The 27608-nt window shown below is 46.0% G+C and overlaps 1 protein-coding gene across 14 annotated transcripts in view; it reads right to left on the bottom strand.

Moving 5' to 3' along the window:
• LOC127567065 (tensin-2-like) overlaps positions 1-27608 on the bottom strand; it is a 190163-nt gene that overhangs the window by 45417 nt on the left and 117138 nt on the right. For 12 of the 14 annotated variants that reach the window (XM_052009740.1, XM_052009741.1, XM_052009743.1 and 9 more), the window contains 6 exons: positions 24838-24921; positions 21900-22024; positions 11545-11605; positions 11045-11120; positions 2778-2907; positions 470-535 (listed from right to left, as the gene is read on the bottom strand). In XM_052009740.1, coding sequence (XP_051865700.1) covers positions 470-535; positions 2778-2907; positions 11045-11120; positions 11545-11605; positions 21900-22024; positions 24838-24921 — 542 coding nt within the window. The remainder of the gene's footprint in view (positions 1-469; positions 536-2777; positions 2908-11044; positions 11121-11544; positions 11606-21899; positions 22025-24837; positions 24922-27608) is intronic. The other 2 variants (XM_052009744.1, XM_052009745.1) reach the window with 1 other exon arrangement.

Raw genomic sequence — 27608 nt, 5'->3', positions numbered from 1 at the left:
AGGCAGCATCTGTGGTGAGAGGAATTGAATTAACGCTTCAGGTCAACAATCTTTCATCAGAATAGTCAGATCTAATTGTGTGCAAATAGATTTCTATTAACAGTCAGACCTTATTGTGTGCAGCAAAGCTCTGTTAATAATTAAATCTTACTTTGTACAATAGGTCTCTGTTGAGTAAGTTGTACTCTGAGGTCAACATGCACACAATTAGATCCAACTACTCACACAGTTTCGCTGTTAACTGAGAAACATACAGCTCACTGAAAAGATCTGTCAGTGACCCAGCATCTAACCGAACTCTGGCCAAGGTTTCTGTCTGATGCATTAATCTGTTTTTCTCTGCCTGGATGCTGACAGACCTTCAGTGCAATTGCTTTCAGTTACTTTTCCAGTGTGCACAGATTTTTAACTTTTTATTTGCAAAATCTTCATCTCACCTCAAATCTCTCAATGTTACTCAATTTCTTACCTTTGATTTTTTCCGGACCGGAAGAGAAAATGAACTCCACCATGGCATCTCGTGGGAACCTGTCATCTAGGAAGAGAGCATATCAACAGTCAGCACCAGTTGTGAATCATGGCATCCTTCAGCCAGTGAAGCTTCCATGTGCTTCTAGTGCTCAGGGCTCTCACTATCAACCAATCCTGATAGACTCCTGCTTTTCGTTGCACCTTGTGCTTTCTTGACTGTCAAAACATGGCAAATGCTTCTCACCAAATATTTAATTTGCAGATCCGGTGCTCAGAGGTTCAGACTGTAAGGGGGAGAAATTCGACTTGGGTAACTGGTGCTAACCGTTCACGAGAGCCTCAGCTGTGGGTTGTAGTCGCCTCTGCATATTTGAATCTGCTAACTTCAAAGAAACCAGTTGTGTTGTAAGCTGAATGTGGGCAGCTATAACCCTTGCATGGTGGTGGTTAACGCCAGCTAACAAAGTCGAATTTTTGTTCCAAGGCCCAATGGGCTACATTCTGCAGTAGTCAGGTCCCCATTATATTAAATTCAGGTCAGTAAACCCTAGTAAGGTAAAAATTTGCCTCAGGTGCCCTCTCCCCAGTGATACACATGAGCTCATACTTAATTCCCTCTAAAGCATTAAACATTGGGCATTTTGTACATCGGGGGAACTGAAATGACGCCATCCTTTTTTAAAACCATGCCCCAAGACAAATTTCTAACATGTGGTGATCCAACACTTAAGTTTTTAAGACATTCAGAAAAAGAATTTAGAGATCTGCAGGAGTACCACACACTGCCCAGTCACTGGAGACATTATTTTACAAAATACAGTTGTGATATTTGTGAGTTTAAAATCAGATGTGATCCACACTCTCTAACTTATGATATGTAAGTTGCTGCAGCTGATGTTCATTTTGATAATCATCTCTACAGGGTCACTTTCTTTATGCTATTCCAGTCCAGCAGGGGAATCCTCCACCATTTTAATTGCGCCACCCTGGCCCACTCCCTTTCTGAAGCAGCTGTGCTGAAACATTACCAGACTCGTGCAAGGATGACACCGAGACTCATGGTCAGGGCCTCAATCGCTATCGCTAGAGAGTAAAGATACCACTTTGAGATAGCTTGCATTTATATAGCGCAGCATCACAACATTTAGCGCCTTATGTACTGAGTTACTTGAAATGCAGTAGCAGTTATTACGCAGGCAAATGCAGCGGCCATTCTGCGCACGGCAAGAACCCCATAGCAATGAGGTAGATGAACAGTTAATTTTTTTTGTTGCTGTGGGTTGGGAGAGGAGTGTTGGCCATGACACCAGGAGAATGCCTCACTCTTGTTTGAATAAAAGCCTTGGATATTAATCGGCCCCTGAGAGAAGAGATAGTCAAAAGCTTGTTTAAGTACCTGATACTCCGAGTGGCACCTCTGACAATACAGCACTTCCCTTGTAAACACTTGCCATGACAGCCTGCAGTTTTAAAGCAACTGCAGTGTGTCAAACTGCTTCATGTGCAAGGAACTACTTTAAACAGCAGTGCCCATTGTATTGTTAGTAAATACAACAGCTATTAGTGGGAGAGCTAGTTGGACCCTGTTTAGAATAGTGCAGCTCCTGGAACCAAGGGACTTGCTCACCAGAGAATCGCAGAATCAATACAGCACAAAAGGTGGACATTTGGCCCATCTGCAGGCCTCCTGTAGAACAATCTATTCAGACCTAGCGCTCTGCTCTTTTCCCACAGCCCTGCAAATTTTCTCTCACAGGTGCCTATCAAATTCCCTTTTGAAAGCACTGAGTGACTCTACTCTCAACACCCCTCCACCCCACTTTCACAGGCAGCCAGTTCCAGATACTCATCATTCTCTATTTTAAAAAAACTGCTCACATCTCTCTGTTCATCACTATGAATCTGTACTCCCTGGTCTTTCCTTCTATTTACCATAAAAGATAACCAATACAGGTTGTTTTGCCTGGGGTGATGGACAAGTCTGCAAAATCATCTCCCAGCATTGGGTCTGGAAGAGGCTTGTTCATTGCTCTGAAAGACTATTTCCTGGGAGCAAGGCTCTGTGATCTCTTTGGGCTGGGGAATGCAGCAGGAGGATGGGAAAATGGGAACAATATTCATAAAGGGGAAAGCAAATATCCTAACCTTGCTTTTATTTATTTCCCCCACCCACCCCACCACCTAAAACATATTTGGTCTTTAGTGGGTGTGGACTACATATGGGAGTGTTGAACAGAGAGCATTTCACGTTTGCTGCATGATCAATGCAGACAGGGATACTGCTGTTCCCGAAAATTCCCACTGACCTCCGTAAGCATCATCCAGTTCATCCTTTCCAAACCAGAGCTGGGTGCCATGGATGGCGCAAGTATGGAACTGTACTCGAAAAACAACGTCCCGTTCCGGGTTTTTGTATTGCTTATGGTAACACTTCACCTGTAAAGGCAAGATGGAAGAACATGTCTAAGACCGAGCCACTCACTGGACATCACCAATATTTACAATTGCAAAATGGCCAGGGTGGGGGAGTGGGGGGCCTCAGCTGCCACTTCTGCTGACTTCTGAACTGCAGGTTTACTGGGATCAAACCTCACAAGCGTTTGGAGGGTTCCATTCACACTTCAGCACCAAAAATGTAGTTCAAGACCTTGTTCTCAGCAAAGCACTGGGCACTCTGTGGGGGCCTCATGGCGGAAGGGGCATTAGATGCAAAAGTTAGCACAGGAGATTTGCAGTGCTTGTAATCTCTGGTGATGCTCACAATGCTCCAATCCCTGGTGATGCTCACACAGTCCTCTAATCATTAGTGATGGTCACAATCCTCCAATCTGTAATGATGCTCACACAACTGTCCAATCCCTGGTGGCACTCACACAATTTTCTAATCATTGGTGATGGTCACAACCTTCCAATCCCTGGTGATGTCCACGCTCCTCCAATCCCTGGTGTGGTCCATGGTCCTCCAATCCCTGGTGATGTCCATGGTCCTCCAATCCCTGGTGTGGTCCATGGTCCTCCAATCCCTGGTGACGTCCATGGTCCTCCAATCCCTGGTGACGTTCATAATCCTCCAATCCAAGGTGATGCCCACAATTCCCCAAGCCTGCGCTGCCATCTATTGATGTTCCATGCCAAGTGGGCAACACATATGTCAGAGCCGAGTATTCATCCTGCTATTTTTTTAATTCCCATTAATACTCCTCAGTTGAAATCTTCTGTGCCAGAGACAAGAGGAAAGCCAAAGCAAAGATGACTTTCTCCACTGAGGAGAAAATAAGTGTTTGGTGTTACCAGACTTTTCAGGCTGTACCAAGGTGTCACGCTGCTATCTATCTGAGCACTAGGGTGCAAATTGTAAACAATGAACCAAGGGGTGGCAGGTGCCCAGCTGTTCTGGGTCCTGAGCATCATATTCTCTGTTTCTTAAAATGCCAGTATTTGTTCCTCTTGTTGCAAACCATATGAATAAGCATTGTCTAGACTACTCTTCACAGCAATTAGTAAGCATGGTTGTGTGGGATGGGGGCAGTCGGTACTTACAGATGGACTTCATGCAGAAAGGTTTGAGAGCCAGAACCGTAGGGATCAAGATATCAAAGGAGGAAAAAGAAACAAATCTCAGCCCAGAAAACGAGCGCAACTGAATTTAGTAAATTCAACTGACTGTGTTTGTGCTGGGGTGGATTATACATGCTCCAGATTTACGGCTGACAGGAAAGGGCTGCATGTTGGCTCACGCTTCCAGCCTGTCTCTCCTGGCAAGCTCTATGGCCAGATTGTACTGTGTGAGGAGCTCCAAGTTGAATAAGTGCTGGCCCATGAAAAGTACATCCAGACTGTTCAGCTGGGACCTTACTTAGCTAGGAAGTGTACCAATCCAGTATTGCAGCAGCCCTTCCAGTATTGCAGCAGCCCTTCTAGATCCGCAGTGCTCTGCTAACAGAGAGGTTTCAGAGGTTACAGAATGGAAAGCAATTGATTCACAATGGCACAACAGAAACACGAGGGCAATATCCCTCCCTTTGATACTGTGGGATGTGAGGTGCTAAGAGGATATAGGGCAGGTGGAGTTGGCGTCTTCACCCAAAAGGTCACCCAACCAAATCGATGCAGTCATTTGGATTCTTTCTGTTTGGAAGTCGCTGTTAATGAGGGGAAGGTGAAGTGAGAGTGGCAATCATTGTTAAAGGACACCTCATGAGGCTAATCGAACATAAGATAAACTAACTCGGAAATAAATGTGCCCTCTGAGTGGTGACAGACCAAGCATCGCACATGTCTGTTGTTCTTTCGCCAATTATATTTGAGTTGCACGGAAGACTTGTTTTCTGTGCTGGGGGTAGAGGAATACTGAACACCCCAGAATCTCCTCTGCAGTTTGGGTGTCTTATGAAGGAGGCTCTGGAATCCAGGGTCTCCTGAGAGGCATCTGCCAGGGTTGATTCCACTTCCAAAAACGCAAACATCAGGACTGCCAAGCAATGGGTACCTCTTCCATAAGTGACAGCTCCACTGTAATGCAGAAAAACACACTTGTGTTCCTTCAGCACCTTTCAAAGTCTTGCGATGTTCCAGAGTGCCTCACGCCCAGTGAAGCGCCTCAGAAACACGGTCACTGCTGTGATGTAGGAAATGCTGTAGCTAATCTACATGCAGCAAGCTCCCACAAACAGAAATGTGATAATGACTGACGACCTGATTCACTGATAAATATTGGCCAAGGCACCAGGAAGAACTCCTCAGCTCTACTTCGAAAGAGTGCCCTCACAGAGCAGATGGAGCCTTGGTTTGTCATCTCATCTGAAAGACGATCTCTGGATTGCTGCCTGTGCCACATGCCAGTGACAGTAAGAATGGGATGATTTGGCAGATGAATGCGTAGCTGAGAAATTGGTGCAAGGGGCAGGGTTTCAGATTTATTGATCATTGGGATCTCTTCTGGGGAAGGTATGACCTGTACAAAAGGGACAGGTTACACCTGAACTGGAGGAGGACCAATATTCTTGTGGGCAGGTTTGCTAGAACTGTTGGGGAGGGTTTAAACTAGTTTGGCAGGGGGATGGGAATCAGAGTGATAGGTCAGAGCTTGGTTCATTCACTGTACAAGTAAATGCAGAGTGTAGAAAGACTGTGAGGAAGGATGGGCAGTTGAAAGGGCAAAACTGCAGTCAGTTGGATGGGCTGAAGTGTGTCTGCTTTAATGCGAGAAGTATCAGGAACAAGGCTGATGAACTTAGAGCGTGGGTAAGTACGTGGAACTATGACGTGGTGGCCATTACAGAGACTTGGCTGTCGCAAGGGCAGGAATGGCTGCTGGATATTCCAGGGTTTAGGTGTTTCACAAGGGACAGGGGCGGAGGTAAAAGAGGTGGGGGAGTGGCTTTGCTGATCAGGGACAGTGTCACAGCTGTAGAAAGGGAGGATGTCCTGGAGGGATCGTCCACTGAGTCAATGTGGGTGGAAGTCAGAAACAGAAAGGGAGCGATCACTCTATTGGGAGTATTATACAGACCCCCCAATAGCAGCAGAGATGCTGAGGAGCAGATCGGGAGGCAGATTTTGGAGAGGTGCAAAAATAACAGGGTTGTTATCACGGGTGATTTCAACTTCCCTAATATTGCTTGGCACCTCCTTAGTGTAAAGGGGATAGATGGGGCAGAGTTTGTTAGGTGTGTACAGGAAGGGTTCCTGACACAGTATGTGGACAGGCTGACCAGAGGAGAGGCCATACTTCACCTGGTACTAGGCAATGAGCCTGATCAGGTTTCAGATCTCTCGATGGGAGAGCATTTTGGAGATAGTGACCATAACTCCTTGACCTTTACCATAGCCTTGGAGAGGGATAGGATCAGACGATATGGGAAAGTATTTAATTGGGGGAGGGGAAATTATGATGCTATTAGGCAGGAACTTGGGAGCATAAATTGGGAACAGATGTTCTTGGGGAAGTGCACAACGGAAATGTGGAGGTTGTTTAGGGAATAGTTGCATGGGGCTCTGGATAAGTTTGTCCCACTGAGGCAGGGTAGGGATGGTAGAGTGAAGGAACCGTGGTTGACACGAGATGTAGAATATCTTGTCAAGAGGATGAAAGGAGCTTACCTAAGGTTTAGAAAGCATGGATCAGACAGGGCTCTGGAGAGTTACAAGGCAGCCAGGAGGGAGCTTAAGAATGGACTTAGGAGAGCTAGAATGGGGCATGAAAAGTCCTTGGTGAGTAGGATCAAGGAAAACCCCAAGGCATTCTACACGTATGTGAAGAATAAGAGGATGACTAGAGCGAGGGTAGGACCGACCAGGGATAAAAGAGGAAACATGTGCCTGGAGTCGGAAGAGGTAGGGGAGGTCCTTAATGAATACTTTGTTTTGGTATTTACCAGAGAGAGAGAGACCTTGACGTTTGTGAGGATGGCGTACAACAGGCTGATACGCTAGGGCATGTCGACGTGAGGAAAGAGGATGTGCTGGAACTGTTGAAAAACATCAGGATAGATAAGTCACCAGGACCGGACAGGATACATCCAAGGTTATTACAGGAAGCGAGGGAAGAGATTGCTGTGCCTTTGGCGACAATCTTTGCGTCCTCACTGGCCACAGGAGTAGTGCCGGATGATTGGATGGTGGCAAATGTTGTTCCTTTGTTCAAGAAAGGAAGTAGGGATAACCCTGGGAATTACAGACCAGTGAGTCTTATTTCAGTGGTGGGCAAATTACTGGAGAAGATTTTTAGAGACAGGATTTATGGGCATTTAGAGAAGCACAGGCTGATTAGGGACAGTCAGCATGGCTTTGTGAGGGGCAGGTCGTGCCTCACGAGCCTGATTGAATTCTTTGAGGATGTGACAAAGCACATTGAAGAAGGTCGAGCAGTGGACGTGCTGTACATGGATGTTAGTAAGGCGTTTGATAAGGTTCCTCATGGAAGGCTCATTCAGAAAGTCAGGAGGCATGGGATCCAAGGAAACTTGGCTGTGTGGATTCAGAATTGGCTCGCCCATAGAAGACAGAGGGTGGTGGTAGATGGAGCATATTCTGCCTGGAGGTCGGTGACCAGTGGTGTTCCGCAGGGATCTGTTCTGGGACACCTGCTCTTTGTGATTTTTATAAATGACTTGGATGAGGATGTGGAAGGGTGGGTTCGCAAGTTTGCTGATGATACAAAGGTTGGTGGTGTTGTGGATAGTGTAGAAGGTTGCTGTAGATTACAACAGGATATTGATAGGATGCCAAGCTGGGCTGAGAAGTGGCAGATGGAGTTCAACCCCGATAAGTGTAAAGTGATACACTTCAGGAGATGGAATTCGAAGGCAGAATACAAGGTTAACGGCAGGGCTCTTAGCAGTGTGGAGGAACAGAGGGATCTTGGGGTCCACATCCATAGATCCCTCAAGGTTGCCATGCAGGTCGATAGAGTTGCTAAGAAGGCATATGGAGTGTTGGTCTTCATTAGTCAGGGTATTGAGTTCAAGAGCCGCGAGGTGATGTTGCAGCTCTAGAGAACTCTGGTCAGACCACCCTTGGAGTGTTGTGTTCAGTTCTGGTCGCCTCATTATAGAAAGGATGTGGAAGCTTTAGAGAGGATGCAGTGGAGATTTACTAGGATGTTGCCCGGATTGGACAGCATGTCTTATGAGGATAGGTTGAGCGAGCTAGGGCTTTTCTCTTTGATGAGAAGGAGGATGAGAGGGGACTTGATAGAGGTGTACAAGATGATAAGAGGCATAGATCGAGTGGACAGTCAGAGACTTTTTCTCGGGGTGACAATGGCTAACACGAGGGAACATAATTTTAAGGTGATTGGAGGAAGGTATAAGGGGGATGTCAGGGGTAAGTTTTCCTACACAGAGAGTGGTGGGTACGTGGAACGCACTGCCGGCAGAGATAGTGGAGGCAGATACATTAGGGACATTTAAGAGACTCTTAGATAGACATATGAATGATAGAAAAATAGGGGGCTATGTGGGAGGGAAGGGTTAGATAGATCTTAGAGCAGGATAAAATGTCGGCACAACCTTGTGGGCTGCAGGGCCTGTACTGTGCTATAGTGTTCTATGTTCTATGGAGCCTCTGACAGGGCTCAGTTCTGAACCAGACTATCAGCCTGAACTTTTGTGCTCAAATCTCTGGAGTGGGACTTGAATCCACGACCTTCGGACTCAGAGGTGAAAGCTCTGCCCAGCTGCCATGTCAGCCAATATCACCTTATTGTTTAATTGTACAAACCTTCGCCATTCTAGGATTGGCGTGCAGAGTCCTGTTGTCTCTATGGGTGCCACTTCAGGTAATCCTGGGCATCCTTGTGATAACTCTGTCCCTTGTCCAGCCGAGGCCTCTTCTGGTGACGTTAACGTTCTGCCTTTGGCACCTTCCCCGCCCCACCCCTTCCATGTTCACACTGCAGACCACCTCAAGATGCTGGTGGCCCTTGACTAGCTTGCAAGCTCCCACCAGTGGTGGTAACTTCTACTTGTACAATGTGTGCTTCCGACGTTGTTTGGGGCTTTGCCAGAAGGCACGACCCTGTGGCACTGTGTTGGGTGAACCATATGTGATGAAGGACTGACCTCCACGCGTCCATGCAGATGTGGAGCCAAGCCTTGGGGTTGCGGTGGGTTAGAAAGAATGCCTTGGGTGTTGCACCTACTTTTATTGCCACCCACTCCCGTTTCCATGTGCAGCCGTATAATCAGCTACCCCCCTGAAAGAATACTCATCCTCTCCATGTCATGCAAGGCATCATTAATGACAGGAGAAACCAAGTGTAATGAAGGAGACCATCGTTGGGGGAAAAAGGCACAAGAAGGCGAAAACATCAGTCTGTTTGGCAAAACAGACAATGCGTGAAAAAATGCAACAAGGTGTGAATGCAAAAAGAAATCCTCCATTCCTTTAGACACCAACTGAAATCATCACACCCTCTTAGAGATGCCCACTGAGCAGCCCAGGTGCCCATGTTATAGGGGTACAAGTGGAGCCTCAGCCTGGGTTGCAAACTCAGATTTGAGAAGGCAGAATATGCAAATGAGGCCAGGGCACCCGTGGTCTAGGAGACTGACCCAACCTCCAGCACCCCCACAAGAAGGCATTAGGCTGTGGGGCAGAGGTGCAGTGGACTCAAACAAACTGGGCACATTTCAGGGAAGGCTCTGCCAGCTAGGGAAGGGTAAAACAATAGCTTCCTTCCCTGCTCTGCACCTTGGAGGGCAAAGGAGCTGGCAAAAAGTTAGTTTGGAGGAGGGAGTAGAGGAGGAGACACACACCAGTGATTAATGTATCATGAAAATGTACTGGTCACCAAATGTGACTGAAAGTTCCTGCCGTGCATGTCTTGCTCTGTCCTTCCAGTTCTGCTGCTGTCTTTAAAATTCTTCTCTTAAACCTAAAAGAACAGACTTGCAATTTTATATCATCTTTCAGGATGTCCTAGAATGTTTTACCAAGAATTAAGTATTTTTGAAATCTAGATGCGGTCGCGGAGTAAGTAAAGCAGCAGCCAATTTGTGCACAGCTAGCTCTCTCAAACAGCATTGTGATAATGACCAGAGGAGCTACTTTAGCGATGGTTGTTGAGGGATACATGTTTGCACAGGGTAGTGGGGAGAACTCTTCACAATCATGGCCATGGGATTTTTTACATCTACCCTCTAGGGCAGATGGGACCTTGGGGTAACGACTGTTCCAAAAACCACCGACACAGACAGTGTGGTGCTTGCTCAGTGCCACACAATCGAGATTTCACTACTCAAAGCTCTGGAGCAGGACACAAATCCACAACCTATGACTCAGAAGGAGCGTGGTACCCACTAAGCCGTGGATGCACAGCAACATCATGTATTTGCAACACAGCTCATGCCTACCATGCAGACAGCAGTGTTTGCCACTCTCTTTTCCACCTCCATCAATAACCAGTACCATTGCCAGGCAAACACTGCCAAACCATTTTCCCAGAGTCCCAACCAGCAAAGGACATTGGCAAAACGGATTAGCGTCCGAAGCTCAGCAGACTTACATTAAGCTCAGGCTCAAGGGAAAATTTGCAGTGAGCCTGATGTATCAAGGTTTGCAATCCAGGGGCACTGTTTGCCTCAAACACATTTCAAAAAGTTTTAAAGATGTTTGCCAGAATGATTAACAACATCAGTATTAAACAACTAATGTGGGAGTCAAGTATTGCAAATAAAGGAGACAATTATAATGATTAAATGATAATTAAGGGCATCTGTATAATCAGGATTAATAGCCTGTGCAATAAATATTAATGGTGCCTGTACAATAACAATTAATGAAGTGTACAATAATGTTTAAAGGAGTGTGTTTAGTTATGATTACAGCACGATGTTTAAAATGATCAGTGGATTTCATAATAACGATAAATGGAGTGTGTATAATAATAATTAATGGAGTATAAAAGCAACTGATAAAGTCCCTAACGCAGCAATTAGTGGTGTATAACAATGATTAATGGAGTATAAGATCAACCAAAAGAGGCATTAAAACAATGATTAATGAACAGTGTATATTAACAACGAAAGCAGCGTGTTTAATAACAATGAATGGAGTGTTCCAAACTCACCATAATGTCTCCCTTCAGCAGTAAGGCAGGTTCGACAGAGATGCACAGTTTTTTACAACCAGGTGCTTGGACACTGCTGTGGGAAACAGAATGCGACACATGGATTTGTAAAGCTCCATTTGACTGACAATCTCTCTCTCTCTCTCACACACACACGCACGCAACTTGGCACCAGCGCTTGACGCCTGAAGACACAGTGCCACCAAGCTCAACAGCTGATGTGATATTACATATATTTGAGCCTGAGATTAAGACAGAAAGCACCTTAATGCCATAAAACATTTTGATGGAACAAGGCGATCAGTTGCAGTGTCTATTCTGGATGAGGAATTGTTGTGATAGAGTTAAGATACTATTAAAACCAAATCCACATAAAGCAACTGTACATAGTTTTTGTATTAAAAGGAGGTTGAGGGAATGTCTTCTCATTCCCTGTGAAACATTTCTTTGAGCATTTCCTGTCTGCAGTCTACATAAACACTCAGCAATAAGTCACTTACTAGATGCCTGAAGTGTAGACGAGTTGCATTGACTGATAAATCTTCAGGAATGGGTGGTATCCTGTAATTAAACAGAAATGCGTTGATCTCCAGCCTCTCATGGTCCGACATAGTCTACATTTTAATCTAAAGATAAGCACAACAAGCAAAAAGAATGGGGGAGAGGTTGGAGACGGGGTCACCCTCTCGGGAGAAGGAAACAGACAACTCTGTTCAATCAACTGACGCCCAAACTGCATGTCCAGTAGCCAAGCGTCACCAGCAATCTGATTTACTTGTGGATCCTTCCCTGCTCCCAGGTAGGAGAAGTTGCAATGAGAGTGATGTTCCCTCGCCAAACACTAATAAACCTGGAACATTAGAAGTCTGGCTGGCCACTTCTTTGTTACAAAATATCTGCAGCACAGAGAGGCCAATCAGCCCAACAAATTTATACTAGCTCCTTCATCTCACCCATGACCAGATTGTTTTATACCTTACACCCTCTTGTGTCTCTCCAGCTTCTCCCAAAATTGTCCATGTCATTTGTCTCAGCCACTCTCTGTGGCAGCAAGTCGCACATTCCTGTCTGGGTAAAAGAGTTTTTCCTGAATTCTTCAGTAACCACTTATATCAATAGTCCTCGTTCTGTCTGGAGTGGAAGAGTTTCTCAAGGTCTGCCCTATCAAACCCTTCCATAATCTTAAAGACTTCTATTGGGTCAGTCTTTAGTCTTTTTGATGAGTAAGAATCCCAGCTTGCTCTGTCTTTGCCGACAGATGTCATCACACAGTTTCGTGGGGATCACTGTGGCAAACTCCAAAACTTCCTACAAGTTAAGGCAGGCTCCTCACTGCAGCACTAAGAGACCTGCATGGTCAATACTGCTGTTTCCTATTAACCAAGGCCTTGGTATAGGTCTCAACCCAAAGCATTGACCATCCCTCTGCCTCCACAGATGCTGCCTGACCTGCCGAGTTCCTCCAAGTTTGTTTTTTGCTCCAGATTACAGCATCTGCAGTCTCTTGTGTTGCCCCAGTACAATTGTTCTGGTGAATGTGAAAGGTTCCACAGCACTAACTGAAGAAGTTCCTTTGTAGATCAACATCACTCCCTCTGTCAATGCCATTAAAGTGTGGTCCTTCCCTGATGATTCCTCGCCAGATTGTGCTATGTACAAAATGGCTGACTTCAAAATGACTTGACGGCTCTTCCAATTCTTTACTCTCTTACTCACAAAACCCAACCGAGCATTGTGCTCTGCAGAGATGGAGGCAACCAAAGGGAGCATCGGCCAATAGTAATGAAGGCCTGGTACCTCGTTTCATCTTAGCATGGCCTATTCCTTTGAGAGCTAGACTACCTACCACAGGCATCTTAAGGCACCGGAGAGGTATGACCAACCTTTCAGTTAAGGCCTGTCCTGATATTCAAGGGTTGTGCTGCTCACTAGTCTCTATGGGGAAGAAATTTACACAAGTGATGCTTCCAGAAGTTACACACCCAGAACAGAAATCTGGAAATGTGTTACTGGCACACTAAGATTTTTGACAAAATTCAATCACAATGTGCACAGAAATAGTTGCTCTAGCAGAGGGGTCAGGGGAGAAGGTTTGAAGCTGGGGCTGCAGGATGGTGGGAGTGGGGAGTTCAAAGTCTGAAAACAGGCAGGTTAAACCTGAAAAAACACAAGGGGAACAAACTGTTCCGGACATAGGTTGAGTAAACAGAAAACCCTTGTGTTGTTTTTGGACTGGCTGTGCTGCTTGGACTGCAATTCCCTGCAGGCATGAAGGAGCCTGACTACACCAGGGGCAAAATCAGCAAAAGCCACCTGATATCCAACAGATGGAGTGGTCGCTGCTTGAACCAGCGCAGGCTCAGGCCCACAGCCAAAGCTGAATGAATGGTCTGCAGGGAAAGTCAGTACAATGCTGGGTGGGAATGTTGTACAGGAAATTTGTAGGGCCTTTTCTGTCAATGCCCATGTTTTGTCGTATTTAAGCCTATGCCAGCAAGCTGCATCCCTGCTTCGTACATGCAGATGCATCTCAGTCCATTAAATGGGAGCTTTAGATTTTGTTGAGGGAGGTAAACGTGAGGGGACAGTGGACTTTGTGGATCGGTTAAGTTTGTAGTGGTTCGGGGTAGGTCTCCTGCACCTTAACTACCCTTTGGACCGAAGCAGGAACTCCTCAAGAGCTTCACCCTGAAATTGCCGACGGCATATTTTTGCCTGCCCTCCTGCCAACTGGTAGGCAGAATGTTCATCTCAGAAACTGGCCAATCAGCCCAATGGGTCAATGCCAGCGTTGATGCTCCCAAATATGAGCCACACCCAAATCCCCCGATCAGCCCATTAGCATAGTCCTTTCTCTCTCGTATACTATCAAGCTTCACCTTAAATGCACCTGGGCTGCTCTTCTCCACCAACTGCAGTGGGAGCGAGTCCCACATTCTGATCGCTCCAGTGAAAAGTAAGCATTCACAAGCCTGGTGCTTTCACCTCAAAACTAGCAAGCTGCTCCATTCAAGGGACTGATTAGGGAAGTGCAAAAAATGCTGGCTCGTAAATTAAAAAAGAACAAACAGCATAGGGGCTTTCATTTGGCTCCCCACCTTCTAACTGGCCTTTCTTTTGAACATTCCAGTTGAAGAATAATTCAAAAATGGACATGAAAAGAAACAGGAGTGCCATAAATCTTGGCTTCCTCCACTCTCACAAAGTCGTAGAGCAATACAACACGGATACAGGCCCTTTGGTCCAACGAGTCCATGCTGACCACGGTGCCCACCTAGCTGGTCCCAATTTCCTGCATTTGGCTCATATCCCTCTATGTACCTATTCAAGCACTTCTTAAATGATACTATTGTACCTGCCTCAACCACTTCCTCTGGCAGCTCGTTCCATATACTCACCACCCTCTGGGTGCCCCTCAGGTCCCTTTTAAATCTTTCCCCTCTCACCCTAAACCTATGCGCCCTACTTTTGGACTCCCCTACCCTGGGAAAAAGACTGTTACCATCCACCTCATCTATGCCTCTCATAGTTTTAAACACTTCTATAAGGTTGCCCCCTCATTCTCCTACGTTCCAAGGAATAAAGACCCAGCTTGGCCAACCTCTCCCTATAACTCAGGCCCTCTAGTCCTGGCAACATCCTTGCGAATCCTTTCTGCACTCCTTCCAGTTTAACCACGTCTTTCCTACAACAAGGTGACCAAAACCGTACACAGTACTCCAAGTGCGGCTTTACCAACAACTTATACAACTGCAACATAATGTCCCAACTCCTATCCTCAGTGCCCTGACTGATGAAGGCCAGCATGCTAAATGCTTTTTTCACCACCCTGTCTACCTGTGGCGCCGCTTTCAACGAACTATGCACTTGTACTCCTAGGTCCCTCTGTTCCATTACACTCCCTAGTGCCCTACCATTCATAGTATAAGTCCTACGCTGAGTTGACTTTCCAAAACGCATCACCTCACACTTAACTGTATTGAAATCCACCTGCCACTCCTCGGCCCACTTCCCTAACTGATCAACATCCCCCTGTAACCTACGATAATCTTCTTCACTATCAACACCTCCACCGCAAACTTACTGATCAAGCCTTGTGCATTCGCATCCAAATCATTTATATAAATAATGAATAACAAGGGTCCCCACACCAATCCCAGTGGCCTCCATTCCGAGAAACCACCTTCAATCACCACCCTCTGCTTCCTACCTCTGAGCCAATTTTGAATCCACCTAACTAGCTCTCCCTGGATTCCATGGGACCTAACCTTCCAGACCAGCCTACCACGCGGGACCTTGTCGGAGGTCTTTCTAAAGTCCAAATATACGACATCCACTGCCCTACACTCATCTACTTTTTTGGTTACCTCTTTGAAAAAACTCTAAAAGGTTCGTCAAGCACGACTTTCCACGCACAAAGCCATGCTGACTCCTCCTAATCAGATTAGCCCTGCTCCAGCTTAGGACCCTAACCTATGGACCTGTCCTATCCTTTTCCATCACTATCTTAAAACTAAAAGAATAAAGTGGTCACTAGAGCCAAAGAGTTCCCTGATTACCACTTCAGTTACTTGCCCTGCCTCTTTCCCTAAGAAAAGATACAGTACTGCACCCTCCTGAGTAGGACCCTCTATATACTGACTCAGGAAACTTTCCTGGACACATTTCACAAATTCCCCCCTGTCCAGGCTCTTAACACTCTGGGTAGGTCAGTCAATACCGGGGAAATTAAAATCTCCCACTAATACAACCCTATTACTCTTACAACAATGAGCAATTTCTCTACACACCTGCTCCTCAAGTTCCCGCTGACTACTTGGGGGGGGGGGGGGGGGTGGTCTATAATACAGCCTCACTAGAGTGACCCTCCCCTTCTTGTTTCTAAGTTCTACCCATATGGCCTCACTGGATGATCTCCCTTGAATGCCATCTCTGAGTACTGCTGTTACATCCTCCCTTATCAAAAAGGCAACATCCCCTCCTCGCTTACCTGTACCTCTGTCACGCCTGAAGCATCTGTATCCTGGAATCTTGAGCTGTCAGTCCCATCCTTCTCTCAGCCATGTTTATGTTATGGCTATAACAGCCCAGTCCCCAGAGCCAATCCACACTCTGAGATTGTCTGCCTTACCTGTTAAACCTCGTGCATTGAAATGAATGCAGTTTAAATGAGTATTCCTTTCCCTCCCTTTACTGTGCCCTGGCTATCCTGATTACCAAACTTGCTCTTGCTGGTGACTGCTTTATCCCTTTGAATACTCAAGCTCTCTGCACTCTGTGAGGATTATTCATTCATTTCCATTATCCATACAGAAGAGGAACTGAAGACCTTCAAGCCTCTCCACAGAGGTGGAAATTCAAAGCCCTTCTGAAGGACTCTTTGCACATCCCATCTGCACTTCTGGGTGGGTGTAAAAGATCCCACAATGCTGTTTCAAAGAAGAGCATGGGAGTCTTCCTCATGTCCTGGGGCTATGTTTTTCCCCACACTCAACATCACTGAAATCAATGATATAGTCATTGCTGTTTGTGGGAGCTTGCTGTGTGCAAATTAGCTGCTATGATTCCTACATTACAACAGTGACTACACTTCAAAACTATTTCAATGGCTGTGAAGCACTTTGGGATGTCCTAAGGTTGTGAAAAGCCCTGCATAAATCTTTCTTTGCTATTAATGGAAATGAGTAACTGACCTGAATTAGAGATCGCCATGGCAACGCATCTTCTCTTCCACATTCCTTAGATTTGAGTTCAAATTTACCACATGTTTACACAAAAAAATCTAATTACATATTTTGCAGCCTGCTAACTCCCCCGAAGGGTCAATGACTCCAAAGGACAACCATTACACAATGTTGTCAACAGGGCCTGATGTGAATGCTTGAGCTTGTTTAGGATTCAGCTGTACTTCCAGAATTAGTCACTCTGTTGTTAGATCAGTGTGAAGAGTTCGCCCATTTCCTGTCCTAATTGCTCTAACTCTGGCTTGTGAGTTTGGCACTGTAAAACAGGCCGATGCAAAGACTCCTGCTTAACTCCATGCTGTTCCACTCTTGGCCTATGCCGTGTTTCCACATAGCAATGCAAAGTTTTAAAGTCTGTGTGGGGACCGCAAACCGTAGGAAGGTTACAGCACAGGAGGCCATTTGGCCCATCATATCCATGACGGTTGAAAAAAGAGCCACCCAACCTAATTCCACCACACAGGTTAGCACCTCAAGTGCACATCCCAGCACTGCTTAAATGTAGCAGGGGTTTCTGCCTCTCCCACTCTTGCAGGCAGTGAGTTCAAACACAGAAAATTTTCCTCACCTCCCCTCTAACCTTCCTATTATTTTAAATCTATGCTCCTTAGATTTTAAAAGTTCCCTGTATTTACTCTATTTTGTTCCCTAATAATGTTATATTCCTCAATAAAGGTTTTCCTCAGTCCTAATTAACACAATCTTTCCTCATAGTTAAAACTTTCCAATCCTGGCAACATCCTCATAAATTCCCTCTGCATCTGCTCCAGTGCAACTGCATCCTTCCTGTGAAGTGGGTACTGAATTTCTTGTAAACAGTGGGCATTGTGTTCAGTTCAGGCATCAGGGGTCTCACTGGAAGTGAGCAGAGTTTCTCCTTTAACTTAAGCTGAGAGTCCTGAGGGAAGCTCCAACAATAGGAGCAAGAGGCAGAAAAAGGCAAATCGAAAGAACTCTGAGGGAGGGGAGGAGTCCTGCACTTACAATTGGAGGACTTGGAATAGGAATTGCTTTGTAACGTTTAAATCCATAGTAACAAGGCCACAAGGTTCAAATGTGCAGACGTAAGTCAAATATCTTTTGATCATCCCACCACTGGCAGCTGTGCCTTTGGCTATCTGGGCCCTAAGCCCTGGAATTCCCTCCCTGAACCTCTCCTCCTCTCTCTACCTCTTTGGCCAAACTTCTGATCACCTCCCCAATAACTTCTTCTGTGGCTCAGTATCAATTTTTGTTTGATTGTGCTGTGAAGCACCTTGGGACATTGTACTCTGTTAAATGTATTGTGCAAATCCAAGTTGCTGTTGTTGAGATGTGATATGTGGGATAGCATATTTGGAATATCAGAGAGATAGGAAAGGAGAGCTGAGAGTAACACCAAGCAACCAAGCTTTGGAAAAACTTCAACAAATATGTGAGCTGGATGTGATGATCTGAGCGTGCTGAAGAGTTAATTTATTGGGGAGAGAAAAGGAGTGTTTGGTGTGAGAGAGAAAAGCAGGAACTTGGAGGCAGATTTAGCAATGAAGTGTGGGCTTTGTGCAAAAGCAAAAGTGATTGTAAAAGCATAGAAGCTAATAGGATAGAAGGAAGCTGTTCAACCTATCTTTGCTGGTTCATTGCTGAAACAACCCAAAACTGATCCTGCTGTTGTGCGGTTCCATATCCTCATCCATTTCAAAACAAGAGTGGCCACTGATGAGGTCTATGGGTGGAGCCGTCAGAAGTGAGAAGCGAGGCTGTTAATTGACCTTGTGAGAGACACAAGGAAACCAACTCGGGAATTGGAAAATGATTAACAATGCATTGTTCACTATTTACCCCAGGCCTACTTCCCACCTCCCCTGAAGTCCTGCTGCCTGGCAGAGTAGTTGGATTCAGCCATAGTACAGAAGGAAAGAAAGATGGAAATGAGTGAGGGTAGAGTGGAATCAACAGAAAAATGGAGGCTTTGTTTCAGAGAACAGCAAGCTTGACCCCACTGTGTGCTTCTCTGCCTGTGAATGGAAAATAAAAAAGAATTTTCCAGGGTTCAGGAGGTTATGAGATTTTAAGCAGTTCTTGTGAGCTGAGTAAACATAGTGCAAGCGTCTGGAAGATTCAGTGCTGCAGAAGGTCTAGAGGTTGAGCAACTTCCTATATTCCCAAGTAAACGAGAGTGGCACTGTACAAGTGGTCACCAATCAATGCTAATCTGTGAAAGCTGTTTAAATTCCTTGTCAAGATATGGGGAGCTGGGTGATTGTGGCGCTGTGTGATGTACTCAAGGAGCAGCTAATAGTTGTCAAGGATTCTGTTGAACTCCATATGACATTACTGTAAGTGTCTGATATTACTGAATGATCAGCTATTGGAGCCTGAGATGTCTTGGTTGTTGCCATATTAGGAGTATTCTTGCAGCACTGTAAAGGTTGGGATGTTTCTGAAGACATTTCCACTAATTGCATGGCATCCACAATTAACTCAATGAGACGTAACACACTTTTCCTATTTCACTTCTGGCAAATAAGTCATCCATCTAACTGCTCTGCTATCCAATTGGCCCTAGTACCTTTATAATGTAACTGGCCTTGATATTCTTGCCCTCTGATTGGCTAAGAGATCTCTGCCATGAAATGGGAATTCACAGCTCTACAATCTGATTGGCTATAATAGCTCTGCCATTTAATTGGCTTGACATCTGCCTTTTGGGGGCTGAGTGCTTGGTCCTCTTCCAGTTTGATGCCAATGCCCATAATAACCCTTTGCCAGGTGGTGGCCCTCCCCTAAAGCCCTGCTCTGTCCTGATGGGACATTCTGCATTCTGCTTGGCCCTTTGGGGAAATCTGTGGAAGCGGAGGTCCAGCCTGTCCTTGTGACACTCATGCTGGAGAGCCAGCCTGAGAAGCTGGAGTGAATTGTGATTCTTTCCTAGCTCACCCACGAGAGGTCTTCAGTCTTTTCCAGCTTGATCCATACAAGGGAATGACCTGCTCCCTGTCTCAGGGACTCAAGTACAGGCAGCAACACCACATGCATGGAGTTGCTCAAGGCTTTTCCTTGCGGTGGCAACAAGGTGACCTGCAAAGCAGGCAGGCAGGAGAGAACCCACTGCCATCCCTGTTCCCAACACAAAATGGTATAGAGGGGCTGAGCACCTGCACTGTCCAATCACCCTCACTAACTCTGCCAGCCAGGGCAAGACGTAGATTGCTTCATGAGTGCTTTTGTTCTAACTATTTTCAGACTGTGGGTGGCTTTAGCAAAGCCCGAGGACAGTCCTGCCAACACTTGTTTTCTCTGTGCTGCGCTGTGTATTTATCTGGCTTTCAGTGCTTTGCTGGTACAAACAACAACACTAACGATGGGTCTTGAAGCTGCTGTGTGGGTGGGTCATGCGTTATTGAGGGCAGTGAGTGAGGAAGCCTCAGCCTGGCGACAATCTCGTCTTACCTCATGCAATTCTTGGCACTGCTAGTTCTGTGGTTGACGAGACTGCCCAGAAAATGCAAAGTGGGTGCAAGATGCTTGGCCGGTGCCAAGATGAGAGAGCCCTGGGTGAGCAATCACTTTACAGGTGGTATTTTCACATTAAAGACCAACCTGGCCACATCGGTTGAAGCCAATTTTGAGTGGGAACAAACACGTAACATTTTGTTTTAGAAAGCTTGCTTCCACATCCAAAATGGACAAAAGGATGCAAGCAGAATATACAGTGGTAGAGCAAAACAAAACATAAACATGTGGAACCAACAGGTTATCCATCTAACAGGTCATCCATCTAACTGCTCTGCCATCCAATTGTCCAATCACCCTCACTAACTCTGCCATCCAGGGCAGGAAGTAGATTGCTTCATGAGTGCTTTTGTTCTAACTATTTTCAGACTGTGGGTGGCTTTAGCAAGGCCCGAGGACAGTCCTGCCAACATTTGTTTTCTCTGTGCTGCGCCATGTATTTACCTGGCTTTCACATCTATAGCACCTTTCACATCCCTTTCAGGACATTTCAAGGTGCTTTACACCCAGCAAAGGACAGTTTGAAGTGTGTTCACTGTTCTACTGTAGAAACCATGACAGCAAATTTGTGCACAACGAGATCCCACAAGTTGCAATATAGTCTGGACAATATAATGTTTTTAGAAAGGCTCATTTGGGGGTTAAGAATCATCCAGAGGCTGGATGGCACTCTCCTGAGAGACTGGGCTGTAGCATCTTTAGTATCCAACTGAGAGAACAGATGGGGCCTCAGTTTATCAACTTATTCGAACAACAGCAGCACCAACAGTGCAGCCTGCCATTAGTACTGCACTGGGAGTGTCAGCCAGAAACAGAGGCAAGGGGTGTACCATCAGCTCCCAGTCACACATTATCCTGACTTGGAAATACATTTCCATTCACTTACTGTTGTTGGATCTAAATCCTACCAAATTGAGGGAGTACCTTCACCAGAAGGACTGCTGTGGTTCTAGAAGGTGGCTCACTACCTCCTTCTCAAGGATAATTAGGAATAGACATCAAACGTTGGCGATGCCAGTGATGCATACATCCTGAAGATAAATAAATCTTCATAAATTAACAAAAAGGGACCCACATTGCAGCCCAGGCTCTGAACTCCTGCCAGATGCTCACTGCCACTCCTGGCCTCAGAACCCATTCCCACCCCCTCGCCCCACTGCTGCAGAATCCCAGACACAAGCTCAAAGCCAGGCGACAGTGGAGTTCTGTGGCAGTTAGAAGGAAGGCTCAGACGAGATGAGGACACCTTCATAACCGTCTGCATTCCCAGCAGTAACTGAATTAACACTTTGTTTTCACTAGTTTAAATGCAGCTGGATAATTTTCTTTGAGGTGGCTATCACAAGAGGAGCTTCAATACACTTTGGTAGTCTTCTTGACAGTTTTTAACATAGTAATAGATGGCCCATTCTTTGCTTTTTTTATTCATCTGTTCCCTGGATGTGGGCAGGTTGGCAAGTCCTGCTATTTATTGCCATCCTTAATGGTCCCTGAACTGAGTGGCCATTTCAAAAGGCAGTTAAGAGATATTGACTGGGGAGAATTAAAAAGATCTTGTACACAGTATGTTCTGCAGATAATGGAAGTGGGTAGAAATGGATCTGCATGCATGCTACCTGAACAGTTACCTCCATGGGGCTCAAAGCTGGGTATAGCAGGGATGACGACATGGTGCAGGAACAGAGGCATGCTGTTCATTTTTATCGCTCCAGATAGCAGACCACTGAAGTAATAGATATATCTGCAGGAGGAAAAAACAGTGAAGTCAGAGCTCTGAAAACTCACTGTAACCTCAGCCTGGACACCATTTTGTGGCGGTGAAAGAGGGTCACATAAGCCATTCACATGCCTCTGTGCACTATTTCAGCGGCAGTCCTAACCCACTTCACATAAGTGAGTCAGGGCTGGCGTTAAAAGAAAGGACAATGGGAGATCATGCAAACTGCTCATGTCAGTAACAGCATGGTCCAGGCTTCCCCCATTTTATTCAAGCATAGTCCATCAATAACTAATACTGCCCGACTCCACCCCCTACCCTACCTCATCAGCTGCCAAAACCCTCACCTCCCACTCTAGCCTCCCACATTTTACTCTGCATAACGTAGAAGTCACCCAAAACACTGCTGCCCTTGGGCTGAAGCCCATTCGGCCATCACTCCTTGCTCATTGACCTGTACTGGCTCCTGGTTAAATAATGCCTTGGTTTTAAAATACTCATCTTTATCTTCAAATCCTGCCATGGTCTCACCCCTCCCTGTCTCTGCCCTATAACCCTCCGAGATCTCTCCACTCCTCCAGTTCTCGCCTGCTGACCAACTCCAAATTTAATTGTTCAACCAATGGTTATCATGCCTTCAGCTGCCTGGATCTATGAAATGCCCTCCTTAAATCTTTCCACCTCTATCTCCTCCCTCAAGATGCTGTAAGCAGGCATTCGGTCATCCTTCCTGATATCTCCCTGTGTGGCTTAGTGTCATATTTTTAAATAAGACATTTGATAATGTTTCCTGGGAAGTATCTTGGGATGTTTTACTATTTTTAAGGCGGCACATAAATGTTGGATGTTGTTGTTGGCATAGAATCCTGAGAAGGACAGGACGTGAATGGAAGCAAACTGGACCCCTTCTGTTCTGATTGGTTGGCAATGACCATGCACCAAAGGGAGGGGGGGTGCCAAGAACTAGTTGGCCACCAACAGCTGCTGAGATATGCAGCGAGTAGCCTGGATTCCAAGTTTGGATTGACAGCCATTCCGGGGGAAGGCAAGAGACTGCAGCAACAAGACAGCAGGACTTAACAGCCAGAAACATCTATCATTGTTCCCATTCTCCTCTTAAAGCTGCACTGAGAGAGCCTAGCCTGAAGAGTTTGCTCCACCTGCAGCAATGTTTGTCTCCCGTAGCTCTAAAACTCTTAACTCTTTTTGTGTATTGAGAACCTTACTACCCCAAATCTTTTCAGTACAGCAGGCTTCTGCGCTGCTTACGTTGACTCTGGCCACTGCTCTTGCAGTAAAATTTTTGCTCTCTGGCTTAATTCCCATCTCCTGTTATTTGACCTCTCTTTGGTTCAAAAGGTCAATATGTTCCAAACTGTCCCCAGAATCGGGCTTGCCAGGATCTTCCTTTTCCCTCTCCTCTCATAATGGCTCCGAGAGGAATGCAGCTCATCAAAATGCCTGTGCAGAGCCTGGGTGGGGGAGAGACAATGGGTTATTTGACTGCGGAGGCATCAGAGCCAAGCACAATCTGTGTGGAACTTACATGTTCTCCCCATGACCACATGGGCTTTGCCCAGATGCTCCTGTTTCCTCTCATCCCAAAGATGTGCTGGTAGGTTTATTGGCTACTGTGAAGTATCCCTTAGTGTGGGTTACTGGCAAAAGAATCAAAGAGGAGTTGGTGGGCATCTGAGAGAGAATAAGTTGTAGGTCTACAGGGGTGTACGATGAGAGGGAATGGGATTGATGGGATTGCTCTGCTGGGAGTTAGCGTGGACTCAGTGGGCTGAATGGCCTCCTTCTGGGTCATAACAAATATGTTAAAACCTAGTCCTCGCCGCAGTTCACAAATGCACATTCCAGAATTGGGGGCGGGCAGGAGGGGTGGTGGTTGTTCTGCTGGTGATGGGGTCAGAGCCTCTGGCTGATCCTTATGTCCTTCCCAACCAAGCCAATTTTGCCAAGAGCCAGCTATACCTCCCTTGTGAACTTGGAACAACACATGGATTTATATGACACCTTCAACAGAATAAACATCTCAAGGGGCTTCACAGGAGCTTTATCTGACAAAATCTGACACCAAATCACATAGAGAGGTATTGGAACAGATGACTAAAAGTTCAATCAGAGAAGGCGGTTTTGTGGGGTGGTCTTAATGGAGGAGAGCAAGATGGGGATGTTTAGGGAAGGGATTCCAGCACTCAGGGCCCAGACACGGCTGCCAAAGGTGAAGCCATAGAAGCTGGTGGTGATCGAGAAGCCAGAATTGGAGGAGTGCTGAGATCTCAGAGGGTTACAGAGAAGCAGTGAGAGGCGACACTATCAGATGAGAAGGATGACAAACTTTATATTTAAAAGCCTCTCTGGTTTGTGCATTGTGGGAAGTGCAAAATTACCCAGGTCAGGATTCTCATTCCAGAGCCCGTAGAGAACAAATCAGAACTCCTTCAAGATGTTTGTCACTGATAGGTCACAAAAATTGACACTGACATTTCTTTAAAAGAACACCAACAGTACGCATATACAGCAGGGCGCTGTAGGATGAACTTGAAATGCCTGTGCTAGTGAAAAGATGTTTGCTAATTCTTAATGCATTAAATGTAATAAGAATGGTGGCACCAGCAGAAGATAGAAGAGAATGGCCTTATTTTTATCAGAGGCAGAACTTGCTTGAAGAGGTTCTGATTTGCTGTCTACATGTGCCGGATTGACACCCCTGACCTAGGCAGTTTTGCAGTTGCCCTGATGTATGCACCAGGGAAGTTATAAAATCATAAAATCCTCACCCCCATTTAGAAATGCAGGTCTATCTCAGTGCAAAGTGGAGCCCTCACCTGGTTTGAGAAGGTTGTATCGCCGGAGCCACTTTGTCCTCGCAGAACTTCCTCATGGCTAGTGTACTGAGTGCCTGGTCAGCCCTGTATTTTAAAAAGAAGATGTGTTCAGCAATACTTTACAAAGTAATCCTTCGAAACCAAATGTGGGTTTCAGCACCACTCCAGAAACTTGAGCAGATAATCAGATAATCAGATTGAGTGCAGTACAGAGGCATTCCTGCATGAGAGCTCGCAAATGGGACTCCCCACTCCTCACTAACTGGCCTGAATAACAGCAAAGAAACCTCTCAATGCTGTCAGATTGAGAATTGCCCAGACTCTCACATTCCAAAACTGTGTGTGGTTTTCTGCTGGGTTGCAAGGGGAGCAATTGCTGAGGAGGTCAGTGCAAAGCCAGAGTCTAAACATAGATCATTACAGCACAATACAGGCCCTTCGGCCCACGGTGTTATGTCGACCTTTTAACCTATTCTAAGATCTATCTAACCCTTTCCTCCCACATAGCCCTCCATTTCTCTATCATCCATGTGCCTATCTAAGAGTCTCTTAAATGTCCCTATTGTATCTGCCTCTACCAGCACCCCTGGCAGTGCGTTCCATGCACCCACCACTCTCTGTGTAAAATACTTACCTCTGATATCACACACCACATCCATTGCTCTACCCTCATCAATCTGTTTTGTCACATCCTCAAAGAATTCAATCAGACTCGTGAGGCATGACCTGCCCCTCACAAAGCCATGCTGACCATCCTGAGTCAGACTATGCTTCTCCAGATGCTCATAAATCCCGTCCTTAAGAATCTTTTCCAATAATTTGCCCACCACCGAAATAAGACTCACTGGTCTAAAATTCCCAGTGTCATCCCTACTCCCTTTTTTGAACAAAAGAATAACATTTGCCATCCTTCAATCATCTGGCACTACTCCTGTGGCCAGTGAGGACACAAAGATCATCAACCAAGGGCTCAGAAATCTCTTCTCTAACTTATATCCCATCTGGCCCCGGGAACTTATCTATCCTAATATTTTTCAAAGGTTCCAGCACATCCCCCTTCTTAACATTGACATGTTCCAGCGTATCAGCCTGCCTTACGCTGTCCTCACAAATGTCAAGGTCTCTCTCACAGGTGAATACTGAAGCAACGTATTCATTAAGGACCTCCCCTACCTCCTCTGACTCCAGGCCCATGTTTCTTCCTCTATCCCTAATCGGTCCTACCTTCACTGTAGTCATCCTCCTGTTCTTCACGTATGAGTAGAATGCCTTGGGGTTTTCTTTAATCATACTCGCCCAAGGCCCTCTCATCCCCCCTTTTAGCTAAGCTCCTTCCTGGCTACCTTGTAACTCACTACAGCCCTGTCTGATCCTTGTTTCCTAAACCTTAAGTAAGCTTCTTTCTTCCTCTTCACTAGATATTCCACATCTCTTGACAACCATGGTTCTTTCACCCTACCATCCTTTACCTGCGTCAATGGGTGGGACAAACCTATCCAGAACCCCATGCAGGTGATCTCTAGACAACCTCCACATTTCCATTGTGTATTTCCCTGAATACATCTGCTCCCAATTTACACTCCTAAATTCCTGCCTAATAGCATCATAATTCCCCCTCCCCCAATTAAATACGTTCCCATATCGTCTGCTCCTATCCCTCTCCAAGGCAAGGGTAAAGGTCAGGGAGCTGTGGTCACTGTCTCCGAAATGCTCACCCACCGAGAGATCTGACACCTGACCAGATTCATTGCCTAGTACCAGACCCAGAATGGCCTCTCCTTTAGCCGTCCTGTCTACTTATTGTGTCAGGAATCCTTCCTGGACACACCTAACAAATTCCGCCCCATCCAAACCTTTTGCACTAAGGAGGTGCCAACCAATAGTAGGGAAGTAGAAATCACCCATGACCACAACCCTGTTATCTTTGCACCTTTCCAAGATCTGCCTCCCAATCTGTTCCTCAGTGTCTCTGTTGCTACTGGGGAGTCTGTAGAATACTCCCAATAGAGTGATCACTCCCTTCCTGTTTCTGACCTTCACCCACACTGAGTCGGTAGACAATCCCTCCAGGACGTCTTCCCTTTCTGCAGCTGTGATATTATCCCTGATTAGCAAAGCCACTCCCCCACCTCTTTAACCTCCATTCCTGTCCCTTTTGAAACACCTAAACCCCGGAACATCCAGCAGCCATTCCTGCCCTTCTGGCAGCCAAGTCTCTGTAATGGCCACAACATCGTAGTTCCATGTACTGACACATGCTCTAAGTTCAACACCTTTGTTCCTGATACTTCTTGCATTAAAATAGACACACTTCAGCCCATCCAACTGACTGCAATTTCGCCCTTTCAACTGCCTACCCTTCCTCACAGCCTCTCTACACGCTGCATCAACTTGTACACCAACTGCCCCCTCCTCTGACCTATCACTTGGGTTCCCATCCACCTGCCAAATGAGTTTAAACCCTCCCCAACAGCTCCAGCAAACTTGCCTGCAAGGATATTAGTCCCCTCCAGTTCAGGTGTAACCCGTCCCTTTTGTACAGGTTGGACCTTCCCCAGAAGATATCCCAATGATCCACAAATCTGAAACCCTGCCCCCTGCACCAATTTCTCAGCCACACATTCATCTGCCAAATCAACCTATTCTTACCCTCAATGGCGCATGGCACAGGCAGCAATCCAGAGATTACTACCCTTGAGGTCCAGCTTTTCAGCTTCCTACCTAGTTCCCCATATTCACTTTTCAGGACCTCATCCCTTTTTCTACCTACG

This window comes from Pristis pectinata, chromosome X (assembly GCF_009764475.1).
Source record: "Pristis pectinata isolate sPriPec2 chromosome X, sPriPec2.1.pri, whole genome shotgun sequence".
NCBI classification, from domain to species: domain Eukaryota; kingdom Metazoa; phylum Chordata; class Chondrichthyes; order Rhinopristiformes; family Pristidae; genus Pristis; species Pristis pectinata.
This window is presented reverse-complemented; position numbering and strand designations above follow the sequence as displayed.